The 21,423-nt window shown below is 40.9% G+C and overlaps 1 protein-coding gene across 4 annotated transcripts in view; it reads left to right on the top strand.

Annotated features, from left to right (window-relative positions):
- Positions 1 to 21,423, top strand: part of ITPK1 (inositol-tetrakisphosphate 1-kinase) — a 139,007-nt gene that overhangs the window by 23,053 nt on the left and 94,531 nt on the right. For all 4 annotated transcript variants that reach the window (XM_021541319.3, XM_085582303.1, XM_085582302.1 and 1 more), the window contains exon 3: positions 8,155 to 8,179. In XM_021541319.3, the coding sequence (XP_021396994.1) occupies positions 8,155 to 8,179 (25 nt within the window). The remainder of the gene's footprint in view (positions 1 to 8,154; positions 8,180 to 21,423) is intronic.

Genomic DNA, 21,423 nt, shown 5'->3' with positions numbered 1-21,423 from the left:
TTGTTGGAAGCCAAGCTTTCATTTTATTGTGGACCTGTCTAGTGAGGTTTCCAAATAAAGTAACATCATTTTTCTTTGATTTATGTTGATGTAAAATTGAGCAGACAAATCAATTACAGTGGAGGAAAATACCAATTATTGGTATTGGCATTTGTATCTGTTCAAATGGAGAAAAGCAATTCAATTCACATTTCTTTAATTTGCACTATGCATTTTCTGCTGAACATCATTTCCCTCCTAAACAGAATACCAGACTGCAGAAGTGCACTTCTCAGATTCTAAGTGCTTGTCTCTTTTCCACTGATATGGTTCATATAGTGTTTGGGGAAGCTGCATAGCAAAATACAGATTAATTGCTTTTAACCAGTTTTTTATTTGGAGCTTAACCAGCCTGTCCTTTTAAAAATAACAGCTGTATTCATAAATGCCCCGAAATAAAGGCTAAAGCTTGAAATGCATCTCAAATGAATAAACAAAACAGGGGCTGACTAAGTTATGTGAGCCTGAACTGATGCAGAGTTGGAAGGGAAAAGCTTTCTAGGAGTGCTAAATCTTAGCATGGATGTCCTTTTAACCTTATTGTTATTTGTGCCAGTGCATTTATCTGGCCACAGTAACTTCCCTGCATAGGCTCCTGTTATTGGTTATTTCTATGAATCTATGGCTGATTCCAGTTCCATAGAGGAAAATTTGTTCCTTGCATATGCAAACAGTGGTCACTTGGTGAGTGTAAAAGACAAGAAATCACAAGGATTTCAAAGGTGATGAAACTTAAGGCAGGCTTGGTGTCTGACTTGTACAGTGCCAAAACACAGTCTCTTATGGAGAGGAAAAAAGGAGTTGCCATCAGGTTTCTTCATTGTGCAGACATGCTAACTTTCTCTTGTTTGTGTAATGAGTTTTTTTTTTTTTTCTTTTTTGCATAAAGAAAAAAGCCCCAGACACCTATATATCTTACTTGAAGCCTGGCTGGAGATGAATAGTCATTTTTGCATGGCAAGTTGCTGAACTTAAATACGTCTGTAACTTCTGCCAAAAAAAATGCCCACTCTTTTTGAGATCCAAGAAATGAAAAAAAATTTTGCATATTGCACATTTTTCATGCATGTCTCAGTGGGTGTCTGGCCTCTATAAAAACTCCCAAAACGTTTATTCAAGGCTGTTTGCCAAAGTCTTGTAAGGTTGCAGAAGATATACAGCCTTTGGTTTCAGAGTTAGTAGATTAAAAGCCCTTTCTAGATGAAAGCTGGCTCAGTAGACATGCCTTTCTCTCTGTACCCATTGGCTTTAGCAGAGTGGAGGTGTGCATTTGTTTTGCCTTGTGGTGTGCAGGAGATCTGGAGAGCCTGCAGTACCAGCCTGGGGCCCAGCAGAGCCTCGTCTCACTGGCCATACTAAACTGGTGGTCTTTGTGCACTGAAGATGAGAGCAGCTGAAGCTTCTCAGAACATCAAGGCACATCTCTAGTTTAGAGATGAATATGTCATGTGGGACAGTGTCAAATGCTTTGTATAAGTCCAGGTTGATGACATCGGTTGCTCTTCCTTTAGCCATGAAATCTGGAAGGCACAATGCTAGCTGTCTCCAGTCACTCTGTATTTGCCAAGAGTCTTAGTATAGTTTCTAGGAGGAGCTATTCCATGGTCTTGCTGGGAAGTCCCCTGTGAGCTTCAGGTGTTTTGAATGTGAGGCTGTTCTATCTGTCTACACAGGGCTTCATCTGCTTGGTCTCCCTGGTCAGGAGGTCTGTGTCACCTGTCCTGACCCATAAGCTCTCAGTGTGCTCCTCATCCATTCCCAGGCACAGCTCCTTGCACTCCAGCTGCTTATTGAATTACAGAGGCTGACTCCCTTGGCTGTCCTTTCTAAACAGCTGGAATCCCCCATTCCAACTCTCCAGTCATAGAAACATATGCACCATGCTCATATGTTTCTAGAAGCCTCTAGTAGTTCTGCAGCAAGGGTTTTTTATATATAAAGATGATTACCATGTCTGTCCCTGCAAGGGATATTGTCTTCTGCCTCGTGATTCTGCTGCCTCTTCTCAGGTCTCTTTGAGCTATCACTGATGTCTTGTGACCTTAGAAAGACTTTGAAAGGGATGGGTCATGTGTTTGCTTTCTGCATATTAAGGGTCATATTAACATTGGGGTGGCTGGGGTCATGAGGAGACAAAGGGAACTGGGAGCTGAGAGGATGTGTGTGCTCTTTGCAGCATTTAAGGAAGCAAGCAGTTTATTGAAGCCAAAGGATGGTGCTAGAGCAATTTAGCCTGCAAATTTGGAGGACTCTGACCTTTGGGAAATTAATGTCTTGTAATGAAAATATAGTTCCAAAACAGCTTGGTTTGAAGGTGGTTTTTAATAAGGTAGCAAAGAGATCACATGGTGTATCTGCTTGCCATAGCTGGGAACTGGATCTGATAATGTCTGGTAGGGTAAGCCTATGGCTAAAGGCTGAACCCTGCCCAATTGCTTATAATTGTCATCAGGTACTAAATCCATCTGAATGTCTGGTAGGATGAATAACCCATTGCCTTTAATAATTTTTCTCTGCAGCTGTTAATTGCTCCTTCTTCCCACTGATGATTTTTCAGTTTGTTTTTTTGGTTTTTTTTTTTTCCTCTCAAAAGACTGTGGTTAAAGGTTTTCTATCCTTGCTGGGAAAGTAGCAAGTAGAGGCTCCCAGAACCTGGGGTCACTAGTTCCAAGAAAAGAGTCTGGCAGAGCTCAGCAGCACTGATCCATCTTAAATGCCTAGTATAAAAAGAAAACAGATTCTTTTGAGTTTGTATTTACTGTCTTTTTGGTTTTTATAACTTGGGATAGACAAATTTTATTTCCACACTGATTTTTTTTTTTTTAGTGCTGAAATTAGGACCCCTGTAATGTGTAAGTCTGTAATTAAACAGACTTAAATTTTGTCTTAATATTTGGTGACTAAAGGCAGTTTATTTCCTTTAGTTACTGCTTGCAGTGCCTGTTTTCTTTCTTTCATGGCTTTTTCCACCCTTCTGCTTGAATGTCTGAAGCATTAATGTTGGATGCTTCTCTTTGTCATTGCTCTTTCAGGATAAAGGGTTAGTGGGTTTCCAGCTGTATCTTTGCTGCAAAATGCTGGTGAGTGTTTGTATGTGCTGTAGTGGGAATTTATGGCATTGCAGGTGAATACTAGAGCCATGCTGCTTCTGCTCTACCAAGATCCTCTCTTATTTTGTAGTCCCTTTCAGGGCACTTTGTTCTGATACAGCACTCTTAAGAAGCATTTTTATGGCTGTAAATGGGATGATATAATGCTTTGAAGCAGTGAAGAATATCAGATAGTTCTACCAAATGTCATGTGTGAATGGGGTGGTGGTGTGAAAATCGCTTATGGCGTTGTAGAGTCTGATGCATGAGGGCTCCTATTGCTTGGTCCATTCCCTGTTTATACAAACAAGGAAGAAATGCACATATGTGACTACCTTCTGTGGAGTTTATTCTACTTGAAGGGTCTTCCATGACAGCCCAAATGGGGTTTTTTCAGCCCACCTAAAGAGCACTTAGAGTTTGTGAGATGTTTTCTCTCCTGTGCTACATTAGCTGTACCTACCAGACTGTAAAGATGCACTCTATTGCCATTCTTCTTTGCATCTGTGATGCTTTACAGACTGAGGAAATTGAGAACTCCTTCCCCCAAATGCCAACTTTTGATCCATTTCAGACATAAAACTTTCCAGAATACAGATTAGTGGGGAAAAGCTTGTTAAAAGGTAAGTGTAGTTGGATATAAATTGGTAAAAATAACTGATTGCCTACTTTATAATCTGTGTACAAAAAACCAAACCACAAAAGGTCTCCCTGTTACAGCTGAGTCTTGTCATGTTTCAGATGCCTTGAAATAAATCCATGTGCACTGATGGCTGCGGCTATGAGTCAGAGCCCCTGGACAGCGAGCACCCCAATATTGGAGTTGCTGCTTGGTTGCTTCCCTGATAGATAATAAGGTGGAATCCATCAGTGCTGAAAAGTAATAAAAGCAAAGATTGTCATGAATCTTTAATTTAAAAAAATTGCAGAGTATTCTGCTGATGGAAAATCTAAGGCAGTTGAGCTGACCTTGCCTCTATGCCAGCAGGGGAAATGGGCTGTCTACAAGGCTTGTGGCTGTCCAGTATTGGCTGGTTTTCAGTGTGGTGGAAGGTCTTAGTGGCTACAGGTTTTTGCTCTGATGAATTAATATTTGTAAGCTTCCTTTGATGCCAGTGTATTGCTTTTCTGTGAAAACACGATTTTTAATATTAAAGCAATATATTCTTCTTATTATTATTATATTATTTGCTCCTTCTTTACATGGGAAATTTTCTAAGTAATATCTGAGAAAATTAACTTCACTGCATGTATGATAGAAAGACTGGCTTTTACTTTTGAAATTGTAAATTCCATTTGGCATTTTTCAATCTGTCACTCAGACCATGTAGGAAAAACAATTTGCTTAATTTAATAATGACTATGATATACAACCTGATAGTAATTTTTTCTCTTTTAACTATCATTCACTATGATATTTAGGTCCTAGATGCTGTGGGGAATTAGTCCAGTTCCTGTTTACTTTGAGTATTTAAAAAAAACAAATCCCAACCCCAAAACCCAGCTATTCTACATAGTTTGAGGCTGTGGTAAAACATCAATTTCAAGACATTGATTAATGTGCTTTTAGTAACTCAATGTTGAATTCTTCTTTAAATCCATACATCAGTCCAACTTAAACATGAAGTCAACTAGCATGGTAATTATTTTAATTGCTATTGCATACAGGAATCCACTAGAGTTATTAACTGGATTCAGGTATAGAACTAATAAGTTGGAACAAGCTTTTGGGGTTTATTTGTTATTGCAGACTAATGCAGAAGTTACTTAAATGTTTCTGGTTTTCCTGTAAATGTTGCAGTGTGTAGATGATTTTTGAAATTAAATGTATTTTAAAATTAGCAACCTCTGGGAATGAAGTTTAGAACTGACCATTTTTCAAGTGTCTATTCAATGAAAGTAGACAGACACAGTCTCTCTTTGACACAGCTGAGTTGCCTCTTTGGAGGCAGAAGGGAAATACAGCTAATAATGACCTTTCTTTTCTCCTCAGAAAGAGAGATTTGTCAGGAGGCAGCTACGCCAGCTGGGAATGGGAGCCCTTCCCCTGGCAGGCAGTGGCTCACTTTGAGACTGCATGGGGAGCTAGAAAGTCATGGACAACACCATGAGGGACACAAGAATAGTGGTCAGCACACCAGGTGAAATAGTCACCCATCCTGTCCTGTCATTCATGCCCTCCCTGCCTGTCTTCTGCTAAAGCAACAAAAGAATGTACATGAGAGTTGTAGGAGGTGTTTTTCTTACTGGCTTTTTAAAGCACATAGGAAGAAATGGTAACTGGTCCATGGCTCTGTTGGACTCCCAGCACAGTTCATTCAGCAGCTGTCTTGTCTCCATTGTGTGTCCTGCACAGGCAACCCCTTGTTGGAGAATTAAGGCCCACAGTCTGCCTCATTCTCTGTTTACTCTGTTTTTTGAAGGTCCTGGAGTTTCTTGTGCATAGGATCAGCTTTTCTTCCATGCCTGACCCTAAACCCTTTCCCAGGTGACGTAAGGCAGTTTGTGTGGTTAGATGGTATTGCATGCTTGGTTGCATAAGGGATATCTTGCTGCCCTGAGCCTGCTGCTGTGACCTGCCTGGCTGAAAAGCCTGAAGTCACTGGCTTAGGAAATCTTCTGGGCAGAGAATCAGCCAATAACAGAACTGAGGTGCATGGTGGCTTGACATTCTGGTTGTTTGGTTGCTTCTTGTTTTTAATATAATTTATTTTCAAATAATGATATTTTGGTAGATGATTTTTTCCCCAAATTAACTAGTCCTCAAAATGCTTCTATGGTTTCTTGTCCCCTGGGTTTAAGTAGAAAAGGTTCTCATATTTCAGGTAACGAAAATGACATCCTGCTCCCCTCTGAAAAGGGGAAGACCAGCCTACAAGCCAGCTTTTGTAATTGCTTCCTTCTTCCTGTACCTATTTAAGCATATGTGGCATTGTATCTAAGAGGAGGCACCCCTTCTTTCCCTGCCTGTTCGCTGTTCTGGCTTTTTCCTTTCTGCAGGGACAGTGCAGTTGGTTTCATTAAGTCCCAGAAAATTTGCAAAGTTCATTTTGGGGGGACTGCAGAAACCACTTGGACTGATTCTCTCTCAAATGGGTTTGGCACCCAGCTCACAAATATTTATCTTCCTCAAAGCAGAATAAAGCTTATTTGGTGTGTATGTAGGCATAATAAGAAATGCAGTTTTTGCCATCAGTCACTGTCCTTCCAGGGACTGTGGTGCAGTTTTGTCTGAAGCTTGGTATATTTCCATGGTAGTTTTGAGTTGTTTTGTTTACTGCAGGGCACACAGCAAAAATGGTTGATTATTTTAAGTTTTAGCTTACAATACTTGGAATGCTTCTGAGTAGTCTGCTGCCCTAATTTACGAAATAGCATTCCCCACCTAATTTTCCCATTTTTTTGCTTAGCTCTGTGAAAATCATAGTTTCAACAATTTGGCTATTAACTCTTTCTCTACAAGATTCATATTTTCTTCTCACCACAGAGTTGGAATGCATCTGGTCAGCTTCAGGTGATGATCTACAGTAGTGCTTCCCACACCGTAATGGCAGTAAATTAATCACCCACTACTTACAGCTTCTGTTATCTTCAAGAGGGCTTTGAAATTCTTTGCAAGAGGTGCTTGGTTTCATTTTTTCTTTTATTTTCTTACTGAGCTCTCACAACAGGCTCTCTTCTGTGTCTGTGCATTGAATGCTGCTTCTAGGCCAGAGAGACTCCAGACTGGTAAAGTAGAAGAGGGGGCAATTTGTGTCATAGATGCTGATTGATCGCCTGTCCCTTTGGGCATCCTTGTAATGGCCTCCCAAAAGAAAGACCTACTGTATTGGGTGGAAAACTGGAGGAGCCATTGTGTATTCAGCAGTGTGCAGCATTTGTGACTATGGACAACAACACAGACACTCTTAGAAAGAAAAGCACTGAGGGCAGAATTGGGCAGTCCTGTTCTATGACCTCCCCAAAAAAGGGGCTTTGGTTTTCACATATGGGGCTAGTGGGAACAAGGAAGAGTGATTCCTGTCTTGTGCTCGCTGAGGCTTTTAATTTTTAAGTTAAATTTCCTATGTCTTCCAAGTGTGAAGATTCTAACTTACTTAACGAGTGTGCATGTATTGGGAGGAGGGCATGGAGCAGGAGTGGCTGGGCTTCGTGCCAGGGATTCAGTTCTGCTCTCAAGCCTAGTGCAGAAATGGTTTGTTTTGCTTGATAACTTGTCAAAGGCAGTGACTGAGCATTGTCTGACTGCATGTACCTGAATCTCAGTTCTTATACCATCAGAGTAGACAACTGTCTCTACAGATCTGCCTAAGTTGGCTCTACCAATTGCAGTTCTCAGCATTTTGGTGTATAATTCACAGTCTCTCATTCCTGCAGATTCAGGGTCACTGGAACGATTCTTCATATGGCCAAAGGCTTAGTCCTTTCTGATAAGCCCCAAATATTTGAGCTGTGCTCTTGAAGGAATCAGACTGACTGCAGGTCTTTGACCTGCAGGATGATAGCATCCTGTGTACCAAAATGATGGAGGTAGAATAAGGCTGTAAATAAGAAGATGAATAGCTGCAGATGCTGAGTTCATTCTCCTTGACATTTATACATGTATCCTTGGTTCAGAAGAAAAGATCTGTCAAGCATGCAGAATATGCTTTAGTGCAATTTGCACACTCTGAGGGCAGATGAGAAATAAAAAGCAAGATCTAATTAAAACTGAGATGCTCCCTCCTTAATATCAGCTACTTCCTAGCTGTGCCCACCTGACAGTGAGCATCAGTCCTAGTGCTGCAGCTGCTTAGTATTCATCTTGGGTTACTTCTAGGGACATGATTCAGAATCTGCCAAAGTGCTTCCTAGACAGGGAATGAAACTGAACAAGTGCTTTCCTGAATTTGAATCAGTTTATTAGTGCAGATTTTTATTGTTTGCATTCTACTATGAAGCAGTGCTTTTCCATTAGTTTTTGTTTATACATTTTCCCTACATTTCCAAAACTAACCTCTCCTTTTTTTTTCTTCCTTTTTTTCAGGAAAAGAGGCGTAGAAGTAGTGCAGGTGAGTAAAAGCTCTATACTTGTAAAGAAGGCTTACTGATTTTAAATGCTGTCATTTGGATGCCAGTATGACGTGGGCTTACGTGGGCTTAATGATTTTTCTTTCCATTCAGTTCTTTATGACAGGTACTGCTTTTGGAAAGACAGGATTCCCCTTTTATGAAGCATGTTCAGCCCACATGCAGTCCAGCTTAATAGGTGCCCTAGTGAAAGTGGGAATGCAGTTAGGCTTTTCTTGTGTCTGTCAATTAATAAGTTCTGATAGTTGATTAGGTGATGTTACTCTTTTAATTGCATTCTCTGAATACAATTAACAGAAACAGGATCTGCCCTTTGAGAAGAAAAAGCTTTGGCAGATGGAATGTTCTTGTAACCCAGTGAGAAGTGAAATGATACTAAAGTGCTTTCAAGTTGTGGCCCATCTACAGATAAATTCAGGTGTTGGCTACATTTGTTCTTTCCCAGGTCAGAATGGTCATATTTCACATAAGATGTTACTTAAAGGATGGTGTCAGCTTGTGAAAAGAATTATGTTACATGTCAGCTGTAACATAGAGCACTATAAGCCCTAAAAGATGAAGGGGAAGCATGCTCTTTTCTGGCTTATTTTGTGCACTTAGAAGAGCTTTATGTCATAGGTTTCACTCTTGCTGATACTTACCCGGTGCTCATTTTAAACTCTGAAGTGTTGAGTTTCTCACTGCCTCAAAAGAGGTGACAGGAGAGAGGAGGAAAATGGTGTGTTAACCATGGGTAATTAAGGTTGCTGTGAAGTCCATGTGGAAGGTACTTCTCAACACCAGCAGGGAGCAGGAGAAAAGCACTTAACAAAAAATAAATTGAAAAATCAGGCCATGTTATTTAAAAGAATCTACTGTCAGAAAAGACTTAGTTAAAATGGAGAGTATGTCTTTCAGTTATGGGTGGTCATCTGAGAACTCCATTGTGTTAGAAGGACAAAGGGTATTTACTTTACTGGCTGTATTTAACATTTCAGCTCTACAGCATCAGCTTCCTTTCCTGTACTTACTATTGCTCAGAGCTAAGGGGCAGTTTCTTTCATCAATTTTGATAATGGCGTTACCAGACTGATAAAAACAAACCAGCATTTACAAAGCACAGCTTGATCAGAAGTACAGGGAGTAAGCTAGCCTGTATTTGTGTCACTGTCTAGGGGACATTATTATTTTATTAATACCTCAGTGTATTACAATCCACTGCCTGCATTTATTATATGTGCCTTGCACTGTACATTTATGCAGGAAAGGGTTCATATGAGATTAATTCAGTGAGGCATCCCTTAGTTGAGCAGAGGGAGATTCCATTTTACCTCATGAATTAAAGTTACTGTGCTTCTACTGGTTTATGTAGCTTAATGGCTAGTCATCAGACACAGAATTATTGGAAGGTATTTATTTAAAAGCATTTTGGGAAACATTTGGACAGAATTAGACAGGACTTTGTCCCCATAAAAACACTTTATGGTTTCAAATTCAACAGCATGGTTGAGATGTCACGCTAATCTGTACTGGATATTTGTGCCCCAAAGGCATATCTCAATCTCTGGTGTCTGCTGCTCTGCTGGAACAGGATGGATAGAAGTGTGTGGTCACCCTTTGCCTATCACTTGCATGTTGCTTCATATATCCTGATGCATGTGCTTCAGCCAGTAGGGAAAGTATCAGAAATGGGCTCTTGCTTCACCCCTTATTGCTAAAATCTTTGCTTGGGGGCCCTTGCATGATTGATCCCCCTAGCCCTGCTTCTAGATGAAGGATTGTCTTGGTGTCCATCTGGTGCACAAGGTTTATTTGGCAGAGGGATATTGTCTTCCCTGTGTCAAGCAGCAGCATTTCTTTGATTTGCTTCCCCTTTTCCTTTAAAGAACCTATCCTGATAGAGAGAAACCCGCTCTTAGATCTGACAGTAAGCACATAAATCAAAACCCAAGATACACAGGATGTTTACCTAATTTCTTCTTTACATAAATTCAGAATTTTTCTGAAGTACACTTGCTTTCCAGGAAGAAGTTTTGAGTTGGAAGGTAAGGTTTAGTTACTGGCTTCTAGAGAGCAAAGCACGAGGGACTGGTATGTGCTGACTTCTGTGATACAGCAGATTGTTCTTTTCCAAAGATGTTTCACAGGAGCAGGAAAGGATTTTCTACTACTAAAGGGAAGTCTTGGTAGTCTTCAAATAAGCACCTGTGTGACTGCTGTTTCTTTCCTGCAGGGAGGATTTAGGATAGTCCTCTCTTCTTTCACTAGACAGATTAAATTCTTTTATATTGCTTTCTTAGAGCTAATTGTGCTGTACAGATTCAGTCAGCTGCTGCTAGAGGGCAATTAACATTTCATGACTTGTGTTCAGGTTTTGTCTTTTGTCTTCTCTCAGACTTCCACTTTCAGCAGAGAGAGTGGTTCCAGCTTTTTATTTTTATTGAGTGGGGAAACATGCACATCCTCCAAAGAGAAATAAAGCAAGAACAGGATGGGCAGTGGGATGCTAAGCAGGTGTTCTCCTTTATCTAGCAGGAGGACTTAATTAAAGCATCACATTGAAAACAAACAGAAAACCTCTCAACTTGTGTGGTGATAAATAATTGGGGTTTTTAAGAAATACTGATTGATTTCTAACATAAAAAGAATTCACTGTGAACTCCAGGTACAAGAGCTGAAATGTGCAACTTTATGTAGTACAATTGAGTAACATCCGTCAAGCTTGCTGGCTTAGAAGATGGCACAGTAGATTAATTAAATAAAAAGCTTTGAGGTTATGAACTTTCCAAAGACAGTATGAGTCTGAGCCTGCACCCAAACATTTGGGAGCCTGAATACGATTAGCTCATTTCTGTTTTTCCGGTGGGCATGGCAGAACTCTGAGTAGAAGCATACTTAAAATCTGGCAATATTTTGAATCTAGATTTGCTTTCTGCATCTGAAATCCAAGTCAGTGGGGCAGCTGCAAACCAGTGTTATATTACAAAGAAAAAACCAAAAAAGCAATTCACTAGCTTTTCAAGATGGGGTCTTAACAGAATACTGTGCTGCATCTTTCACCTTATTATGGGGCATTTGCGTTTTTTTTTTAAGCAGGGATCACTTGAGTATCAGGGTGCTTTTTGAATTGGGGTGCTTACTTGTTCATACCCCATAAGGTAAAGAAGAACTCTTGTTCCAGTTTTACAGGAGGAGAGAATGAAGGATGTGTCCCACTTCTCCCAGGGAACCTGTTGCAGTACCAGCCCCAGTGCTGTTAGGGTTTGTGCTGCAAACCTGTGCTGCAGGAATTTCAGCTGCAACTGTCTGGGAAGGGGTGCGGGGCCATTAGTTTGTGCTGTTGTGTGTGCATGAAGGCAAGAGCAATTAAAGGTGGTCAGCAGGGCTGGGGTTGCTGGCTCTCTTCCAGTGAAAGGCAGCACCAATTCCGCTGTGTTTAATCTTTGGGCTGCATTTAAAGTGTTCTGAATGAAATGCTCTTGTGGTTCCTGTGGCTTTTCCATACCTTCTCCTTTCTTACCAGCTCTTCCCACCCTTTGCAGCTGCCTGCTCAGCTGGTGTGGCTTGAGCTGGTGGCCAGAGGAGGGTAGAGATGCCCTGAACAGGTGACAGACATGACCAAAGCCCATCTGCCATGGCCTGGAGGCAGTTGCTAGGCAGGCAGCAGCTGACAAGGCTGAGGCAGAACAGCTCTTGTGCTGGCATTGGGATGACTTGCCAGAAAATGCTTAAACTGAACATTTTTTAATAAATTCTTTCATTACTGTTTCAAGGGAAAGACTGCTTACGAAGCTATGCAGTGGATGGTTGATGAGGTGTTTATCATTAAAAAAAGCTATTTTCTGTAATGGCATCAAGCAAATAAGGATTTTGTGTAGCGTCTTAAAAGTAAAGTTGCTTCTGATCTTGTTCAATTTCCAGCCTGCCATCACTCAAATTGGTGGAGGGCAAAATTTGAGATTGAAAATTGTCAGTTCTTCTTTAGCTAGTGAAGTAGCCAGTTCCTTATGACTGTACTCTGGCAAGGGAGAGAAAGAACGTCTACCTTGTTTTTCAGGAAAAATCTGTTGGCTTAGTTTGAAGAATGAAAGAGTGAAAACATGTGCACTGAAGTGGAAATCATCACAAGTACCTCTGATAGAGACATGAATTTATTTTTGTTTCACAAGCTATGCAAAACCAGAATAATTAGCTGCAGCCCTTTGGCTTCTGACAAATTGCCAGTTTGGTTTTTGTATCAGAGTTTGGAGCCTTCATATTTCTCGTGACTTCAAAGCTGTTTCAAGCACTTTCCTTGAGCTCTTGCTCACATGTTAAAATTCTAAAATAGTGAAGATTCCCTATTTTTGGGTGGGTGTTTCTGGATCAAATGAGCACTAATGCTCTTCTATCTTAGAAGGTGTTCTAGTCAGTTGGCTATAAAAGTGGGATTAGTTGTATTTCAAACTGTATGCTTTGTAATAGCAGTGGGATATGAAGGAGAGCATGTTTTCTGATGTGGAACAGCTGACTGTAGCAGTTACACTAGTCTCGACTGCTGTCTTGTTTTTCCTTCAACTTTATGGGAATAGAGATATTTGAAATCTTTTACTTTGGAAAAGAAGATTGTTCTTTGAGACATGGGTTTTTTTGAAGCCTGCAAAGGAGAATTCAGGATGCCCTCCACACTATTTAATTCTTCAATTAAAGTGAAATACTAATGACCATGATTTTTAATATTTGTTGCCAGGGAACCTGTAGTTTTCTAGATATGAGGAGAGGTTTATTTTCACATGAAGTATTAATGGAATAAGCTTGAAACAGCAGTGTTCTAACCAAGAAAAGGAGCTTGTAAAATATGTATTTGGTAGCATATACAGAAAGATGTGACTGGAAAGCTTCCAAAGCAAGCAAGGTTGTTGAGATGTTGGAGAGTTGGCTCTCTAGTACTGGGAGGAGAAAGTTTATTTTTACATGCATGCCAGGCCTTCAGTAAAGTGCATATTTTCCTGAGAATGGCAGCCTGCTTTGCCTGCAGTGCATTTTTGGAAGTGATGCTATAGAGGGTCTCCAGCCCTTCCCAGTCTGGATTATGTTAGGTATTTTGTGTCTGTTTGAAGGTGGGGGGGCTACTGCTTAATATATTGGAGAGATCCTGATACTTGTTAGTGTCAGTGCTACAAAGGGCTTGCTAAGCACACAAAGGGTCTTCCAAAAGAAGTGCATTAATCTCAATTTTAACCCAGAGACAGCAGGAGTGTGGAAGAACAAATCCCAGGCAGAATCCTCCCCTCCCTCTCACACATCCTTCTGTGTGAGACCTTTGTGGTAGCTGAGAAGCAGCATTGCCCAGCAGGAATGAAGCACAGGTTCCAGTGCAGGGAGAGATGACTTTAGCACGATGCTTTACATTGCATCAGCACACTGGTCACTGAGGTACAGCGTAGGCCTTTCTGGTCCACCAGGGAAGAAAAATAAATACACATCTGTTTGGGCAGGGAAGGAAGACAAAACTATGGAACATTCTCACCATGTGGATTAAGCAGATTAAGTAGACAACTAAAAATTAGTCAGAGTAAGCCAGACAAACCCAATTGCACTTATTTTCACTTTTGGTGAGTGAGTGAGTGAGAGGGAGAACCATGAAGAAATTTTTGTGTCTCAGAGAGAGTTTCTTACCGACTGGTTTGACTGCTTTCTTTTGATGGTGAACCCCATTAGCCTTGGAGAGGTGTGGGTTCTGCAGTCAGTTGCAGACAGCACCTGTGTGAGTGAAAACATTACTAAGATTTAGAAATCTGTAACTAATGCATAATGAATGCAGGTTGGAGCTTGTACTCTTCCAGCCTATGGAGCCAGCTCTGCCCAGTGCCTTTGTCTTCCCCCCGCTCCTTGGTATATAGTCATTGCTAACAGTGCTGAAGGCAGGGAGTTGGGGAGTACTGAGTGAAAATCCAGGCCCTGTGGGACCTCTGCCAAAGATTTTGGTGGCTGTAATGGGACTGAAATTGCAGTGGGGAGTTGCCTTGCTTTGTCACTTACTGCAGGCACTTTAGTCAAGTCCCTTACAAATTCTGCCTGCTTCCTAATGAAGGTAATATTCCACATAGTGGAATGCCATTTAAGTTACTTTCAGATATCTAAATGGATGGATGTAGAGACAAATGAGTGTATGAAGGAAAGCAGGGCTGTTAATTTTTGAAGACTGGTGTGTAATAGTCTTTCTGTCATTAGCATATGTCTTCCCAGATATTTCTGTGAACTCTATTTATGAAGCAAAGCTTCATAATTCCCTCATCAAAAAACAGTATGGATAAAGTAAGACCCTCAAAAAATGTTGGCTTGTAAAACTATTTGCCTATTTTTGGAGCATACAGTCCCAGTCTTCGCACAAAGTGACAATTTAGACGGTGCTTTTTTTGAATCATGATTATTGCAGTGGTGCCTATTGGCCAACAAAAACTTGGCTTTGAGTCTGCATTAAACAATAGAATTATTTGTCTCACTTGATGCAGGTGTTGTGTTATGGTATTAAAACAGGCACATGGAGTGTGTTCAGAGGCATGTGACTCAGGAAATACCTTATTTTAAAACCAACCTGTCTCATTTGCAGTTTTGCTGAAACTGCACAGTCAGTGTTGAAGTACAAATATGCATGTAGCTCTTTTGACCTTATTTTTTTTTCTTAGAGTAGGAAGGATGGGGAGTTGATATGATACCATGACAAGGGTGACTGTATCTCTGACCCTTACTCTCCCAGATGAATGCCCTGTCCTTTGTATGTTTTAGGGGTGAAGCCATACAGTTCTCTGCTCTGTCAGAGTTGCGAGCTTATTCCTGTCACAGCAGTTGTAACCTTGTCTTCAGTCCTGGGTTTGGTTCCACAGAGATGTTTTCTAGGAGCAATGGCTCATGTATCCACTGTAGCTCAGACTTGGTTGCTTCCAGCAGAAGCTTTATAGAGAGAATATTGTCAGAACAGTGGAGGAGGCTGTGTATGCCTGTCTTCCTCAGTGAGGGTACTGGTAGGTCTGAACTGCAGATCAGTGGAGCTTGAGGAAGTCTTTTCAGTGTATGTTGACTCTTCCTTCAGCTTCTGCAAGACTTACTCCTTTGATCTGTGGCCTGAGATAATTGTATCTGAAAATATTGCATGCTTCTTTCTCTTCTGGCAATTCACAATTAAAGGAGGTAAACATATTCATGTTGCAAGAGTGAATGGTTCCAACAAAACCTGGTGCTTAAAGACATTAAGCCCTAAAGTTTCTTAGGTTTTCCTGTGTTTGTTCTTTAGCCTTAAACTAGAGAAACCTCTAATGCATGTACTTAAGCTGCCTCTATATAAAACAGAGCACAATCAAATACAGCAAAAACTGGAAATGTTTGCCTGAACCTCATTGCCTTCATGGAAATACAGCAGAAGACAGAAGAGTGGCTTCAACTTCATTAGGACAGCTGAAGCTGAACTTCTGCTCCTATTCCATCCCCTTTTTTTCTTTCCAAGGGGCACTGTGTTTTAAGGGTGAGGTCTTGCTAGAATAAGTATTTATTTTTCACTTTTAACTCTGCATTTTTGGTGAAAGCAATACACTTGGTTTTTCTTTTAGTTTCTTTTTGCAAACGTATAGTCCTCTTTGCTGTATGTCTAGACATAGACAGATCATGCCTTTGGTTGTTACTTTGCAATATTTCTATGGTGGTTTGAAAATAGCTTGGTTTTTGGTGAAGAGGAAAAAAAGGTCAGCCACGGAAGTGGCTCTAATATTGACCTTTTGATGGAAAATACTTCTGGACTTTTTGACAGTTTATTTTTAATCACTATCTATTTTTCAGTAAAATTTACTGCTAATGGTAATTTTGCATGGTATCAAAAGCAGTGCAATTAATAATGTAGAGTGGAAATTGTTGAATCCAGGGTTTCATTTTGAGGAAGACAGTCAATTACCAGGAGAAATTTAGATGATTATAAGCATAGTATCTCCAAAGTAGAAGTGGTTTATCCCAAATGTATGTTTCTTTAGCATAAGGCCACAGAGCTGTGGTATGTTAATTTTTAATTTTTTTTTAACCCTCTTTGCTCATACAACTTGTCACGAAGGAGACTGCTGCTGCAGCTTTCTAAATAAGGTTAGTGTGGTTCTCTACTGGCTGTGCCAGGAGCAAGGGTGGGTAACCACGCTTAATAAATGGATTGGAATAGTCACTGGATGCCTAAGGGCATTGATCTGCCCTGAGCAGTCCCTTGGCACATCATAGAAGTAGACCTTTGTTTTGGAAAGCCCTTTCCAAAGAGAAGGTTGAGGGCAAGCAGAGACTGGGGGGAGCCTGGAGAGAAGCTTTCTCCAGCAGGTTCCTGTGAGTCTCTCTGTTGCTCAGTTTCTTCAGGGAAGAAACATAAAGATAGTATCCTGCTGACATAGTAATTAATGTGAATAAATCCCAAAGCCAGAGGAACCACAAAAGCCAGCCAGCTTTGTGCAGTTCTGAGAGGCAGCTTTGTTCATGGGAGTCACAGTTTGTGCTCTGCTGCTTCTCCTCCAGCTCACCTGCCCACAGAGCAGGGTGATTTTGTTCCCAGGAGGCTCTGTATCCAGGTGTGCTTTCTGTGTCTCAGCTGTGCATTATGGCAAACCCAAGCCTGACTTCAGTGTGCAGATTTGTCACTGAAATGGTCATGCCACAGTACGTTTTACTTTAATGGTTCTTTTCTTATGTTAAGATTATTTTTGTGAAAAGGAGTCAAAAGAATTACTTGTTGCCCATATTACAGGTGAATAAAAGCCTGTCAAGAGAGCTTGTCTGCTATGCTTTTGGTTGAAGTTTGCTTGTCAGCTTGTAGGATCCTAAGGTAATGCTGTCAACTAACCAGTCACTAAGGTAGCTCACATTTCAGTCATGATTTAAAGGAAAAAGATGAAATTGAGAGTGGTGCTGCCTTGAAAATTGGCACAACAGAGCTTACAGGTGGGAGAGCAGGAACTACATCTATATACAAAACCATAAAATGCTTCCATCATTGCTGAGCAATGGACTTACACTGTTTTTTTGGTTGCTGTTTTAGGATCCATGATTGTTCAGTGTCTCACTAGGATTCACTGATCAATTTTTCAATATCAACTTCCTTCAGTAAATTATAGTTGCCTCATTTAATTTCCCAGTTGGCATGCTTCCTTGAATAAGTTTGTGTCTAATTTAAAGTTGTTACACATGTTAACTTATTTGAATGTGTGTTTTAAGGTGAGCATTCAGTAGTTAGCGAGGGCTTTTTTACAAAAAAAATTATTCTTCCTCTTGGTGCCTTGCCAAAGTGCAGAGAAGTTATTTACAGTGTTTTGACAGAATCATCCCAGGACAGGATGGAAAAGATGCCATTGGGACTGAGCTAATACTGTAAAAGACTGAAATGTAAGGAAAACAACTGTTGTAGAGGAATTTTTGGCTGACTTTGCAATCTGGGATGCTTTTTAACTATTTTTTTTGGTCATATTTTGTTGATTGGAGCTAAGAGCTTGCTTTATTCAAAGGTCTAAGTGCATCTGAAATTATTTTCTTGTACAAGAAGCTTCATTGCACAACTGCAGTGTCCTGTAACGTCAGTGGCATAGCCAGTGTTAAATTGTTCATCTCCTTACTGATGGGAAGATTAGAGAACAGGCTGGCTGCTTTCTGTAGAGAATTTATGTTGATTGCAGAGAGGTCTTTTGCACTTTAGGTTAGCTTGGAAAATGTTCTTTCCTGTGACCTAGATGAGTTTATTTTGTAATACCCTTTCCTTTATGATAACAACCTTTAAGTGTCTGAGAAAAGAATGGCAGCTATAAAGAGGGAAACAGAACAACTTATTTTTAAGTACAAAGCAGTTTGAAACTGAGTTCACGAGCCTGTTGTGATGACTTACATGCCATGCAAGACTTAATAGCTGGTTATCAGTGAAGTAAGTGACTAAAAAGGAGATAGAGATAGCACTTGTTCCCTGTTGGTGACAGACCCTTCCACTGGTCCCTGCTTCTGAGAATTTTTCCACTTCTGAGCCAAAAAGGGCAGGTTAGAGTTGGTGACCCTCCATTGGCCAGAGGACGTTTTTCCTACCAGCAAAGGGCCATGTTCTCACACTGCTTTCGGTTCCTGTTGGGTGAGGAAACTACACTCTGGTGGTTGATCTTGTCTAACAGGTGTGTTGAATGCTCAAGTTCTCTGCTTTCTTTTGATAAATGCTGTGATTGCTTTTCTTCAAAGTAGCTGCCTGCTGGGTCTCTTCTTAGCTTCTTCAGCCTGCTTGTACAATTAAATCAATTAATTTCTACTTTTTCTGTGCTTCCAAAAATCTCAATCTTTTGCCTACCTTATTCTTTAACTCTGTGTAGCCTCTGTTCTAAGTCAGCCTTTTGAAGGCATCAAGTGAGTCTACAGAAGTGGATGCACACAGAAGCTGTGCTGGCTCTGTGAGCACTGTGTGCCACACAGGTGTGATTATGCTGTGCCTGAACAGGTACTGCACCCTCAGGGACCAGGACAGTGCTGCTGCTTGTGGTGTAGCATGTTCAGGGTATGCAGTATGGTCCAGGTCTTGCAGTGCCTTTAAAGATCTGTTGGTGTAATGTCTTTTTCCTAGTACAGTTTAGTGTAGCCAGCCCTTTGTACAGCAGCTCATTGGATTATATTACTTCTGTATTAAGTATAGTGTAGGTTTGATTTCAAAATAACACAAGGAAGGAAAGAGGCTAGTGAGGTACCCTGATGAGCAGTAGGTAGTTGGTGTAGTGGAAGCTTAGAAGGCAAGTGGAATTTCACTTTCCAGCTTCTCTTTTCAACTTTCCCTTGTCAAGGTCCTGTCTTCTGAAGTGGCAAAGTGCTGACGTAGACACGAGAAAGGTTTAAATTGTGCTTTCAGCAAGTCTGTTTTCACCATACACCTGGCTTTGCTTACTATGTCTCTGCACTGCCAACCACTTGTGTGCAAGGAGGACCTCTCCAGGTAGGGTTGGAGAGGGAGTGCCTTACCCAATTGTAGTGATACACCAACTAGAAGTACTAGTGTTGCTGGTGAAGAGCAACTTGCTCACTTTGGAAGGACTGAGTTCAAAAAGGCAGGCATGGGCAGCCCACTGTCCTTAAACCACATGGGACTTGAAAGTTGTTTTTATGTGGTTGCTAAGCTGTGGTCACATCCCAGGAACTGTGGTAGTCCTGGGTTTGTGGAGATTATTGTCAGGTGTCCTGTACTTTCTTAGCAGTTAGTAAAGGTGTCTCTTGGTGTTTTCATAGCTCATGGCTCTGTGACACTATTGATGTGTTCTTTTCAAATGAGTGAATCTGCTTTTGCCTTTTCCATGAATCTGAATCTATCCAGTTTTGGAGGGGTGTTTTTTATAACTGCTGTCCAAGACTCTCCTGGAGTGGGTACAACCTAACTCTGCTTACAGCAAAAGTGATTTTGAAGTAATGATATGCTGTCTTTTTGTTTAAGGAATCAGAATGCAAATGCAACATAATTATGCATGAAAAATAATCTGTCCATGGAAATGCTGTCTTGATGGTCTGCTTTGTTACTGCGCAGATATGTCAGTCTCTAGCCAAGTTTTGGTGCAGTAATACCACCAAGTTAATGTTTAAAAGAAGAGCTGACAGATTTTACTTCATCTTCAGTAGAGAGAAGTACTAAGCATAGTTGTTGATGACTGGGAATTTTAATTCCTTACAAATTTTCTTAGAATTGATATGCTGCAACTTTATTTATTGAATCTCTCAGGATTGTTTACAATTTTGTCCCAAGAACTTGGTGTGTTTGCAGAGGATCACTTAGCAACAGTCCATGGCACAGTGACATGCTCATGCTAGTACGATGAAGTATAAAACAATGAGGAAACACCCAGAAACACCAAGTAAATAAAAATTTAAAGCAAAACAAAGTGGCTCACTTACTGAACAGTTCCACATTGATGTGGAGGGGCTTGTAAAATTCCTTACTTAGATGTTTGTAATCTTGATCTAATAATGTTCTTTGCTTGTGTAGATGTTCATAGTCATGGGACATCTCCAATTGTTATAATGGAGCATCTCCTGAGTATTTAAAATAGAAGGCTAATTTGATACCTAAGAGCTTCAATATTTGATATTGAAGCAACTCGTACTTTAATCTGCTAAGTCTTCTTAATTAGTGCTCCACCAAGTAATAACTAAGGAATAAAAGTTCCATGGAATGGTATGGGATCTAGACTGCTGTTCCAACTTCACAGCTTTGTGCACTCTTTGTACAGCTCTAAGACTCTTCTGCTTCTAATATTCACTATTTCTTTTCCTATAGTGGGGTTTTTTCTTGCTTAGGTTTGGGATTCTCTTTGACTGAGAGGAATTTTAAGTTCAGGTCTGAATGTCTGCATGTTGCAGGCCTTTTTGTTATTGTATATTAATACTAATAATGTGCTTGACTTAAATAACTTCCAAGCAGTGCCATGGAAAGGGACCTGGAGGTCCTGGTCAATGGTAAGTTGAATATGAGTCAGCAGTGCCCTGGCAGCCAGGAGAGCCGAGTGTGTCCTGGGGGCATCAGGCCCAGCATGGCCAGCCAGGCAATGAGGGGATTGTCCCTTTCTGCTCTGGGGTGGCCTCTCCTTGAGTCAGTTTTAGGTGCCACAATAGAAAAAAAGCCATTAAACTGCTAGAGAATATCCAAAGGAGGCCACAAAGACAGAGCTTTTGAAGAGTACATTTCAAACTTCAGACCACTCTTTGCACCAGCTCTTCATTTTTCTTTGTTCCCCTTCAGAAACATCTGCACTGTGGTGTTCAGAACAGGCTGTACTGAAGGACCTGTGTTTGGAGCCTGTCCTGTGCTTGTACTTGTACTTCAAAGTTGCCTGGAGGCAAGCCAACTACTCATTTTAAGGTTGCAAAATTGTGCTAGCATATCAGAGGACTGGCTTTGTTCTCCATGGGTCCTACTAGCCTCCTGAGCCCTGTGCCATATCAGCAAGGCCAGGCAGCATCCCCAGCAGAGCCAGCGTACATCTGCTTTGGCTATGGAAAGAAGAAGCAAACTGTGCGTGTCTCTGCCTGTAAGTGACCACAGACCTACCCAGCATGTGTTAATCTATCCAAGTACAGCATTGGAATGTCTGTTTCTGTACAGAGAGCACTGGTGCAAGAGAAGCCTCCTGCTTTGTGATGAGCTGTTAGGATGGTTCCCTCTAAACTGCTCATCCCCCTTCTGCTCCTTGCTAGCCTCATACTGGCTTACCCTGATGTGTTTGTCACACCTTGTTCCCTG

The sequence above is a fragment of the Lonchura striata genome, chromosome 5 (genome assembly GCF_050655825.1).
Source record: "Lonchura striata isolate lonStrDom1 chromosome 5, ASM5065582v1, whole genome shotgun sequence".
Classification (NCBI taxonomy): domain Eukaryota; kingdom Metazoa; phylum Chordata; class Aves; order Passeriformes; family Estrildidae; genus Lonchura; species Lonchura striata.
This window is presented reverse-complemented; position numbering and strand designations above follow the sequence as displayed.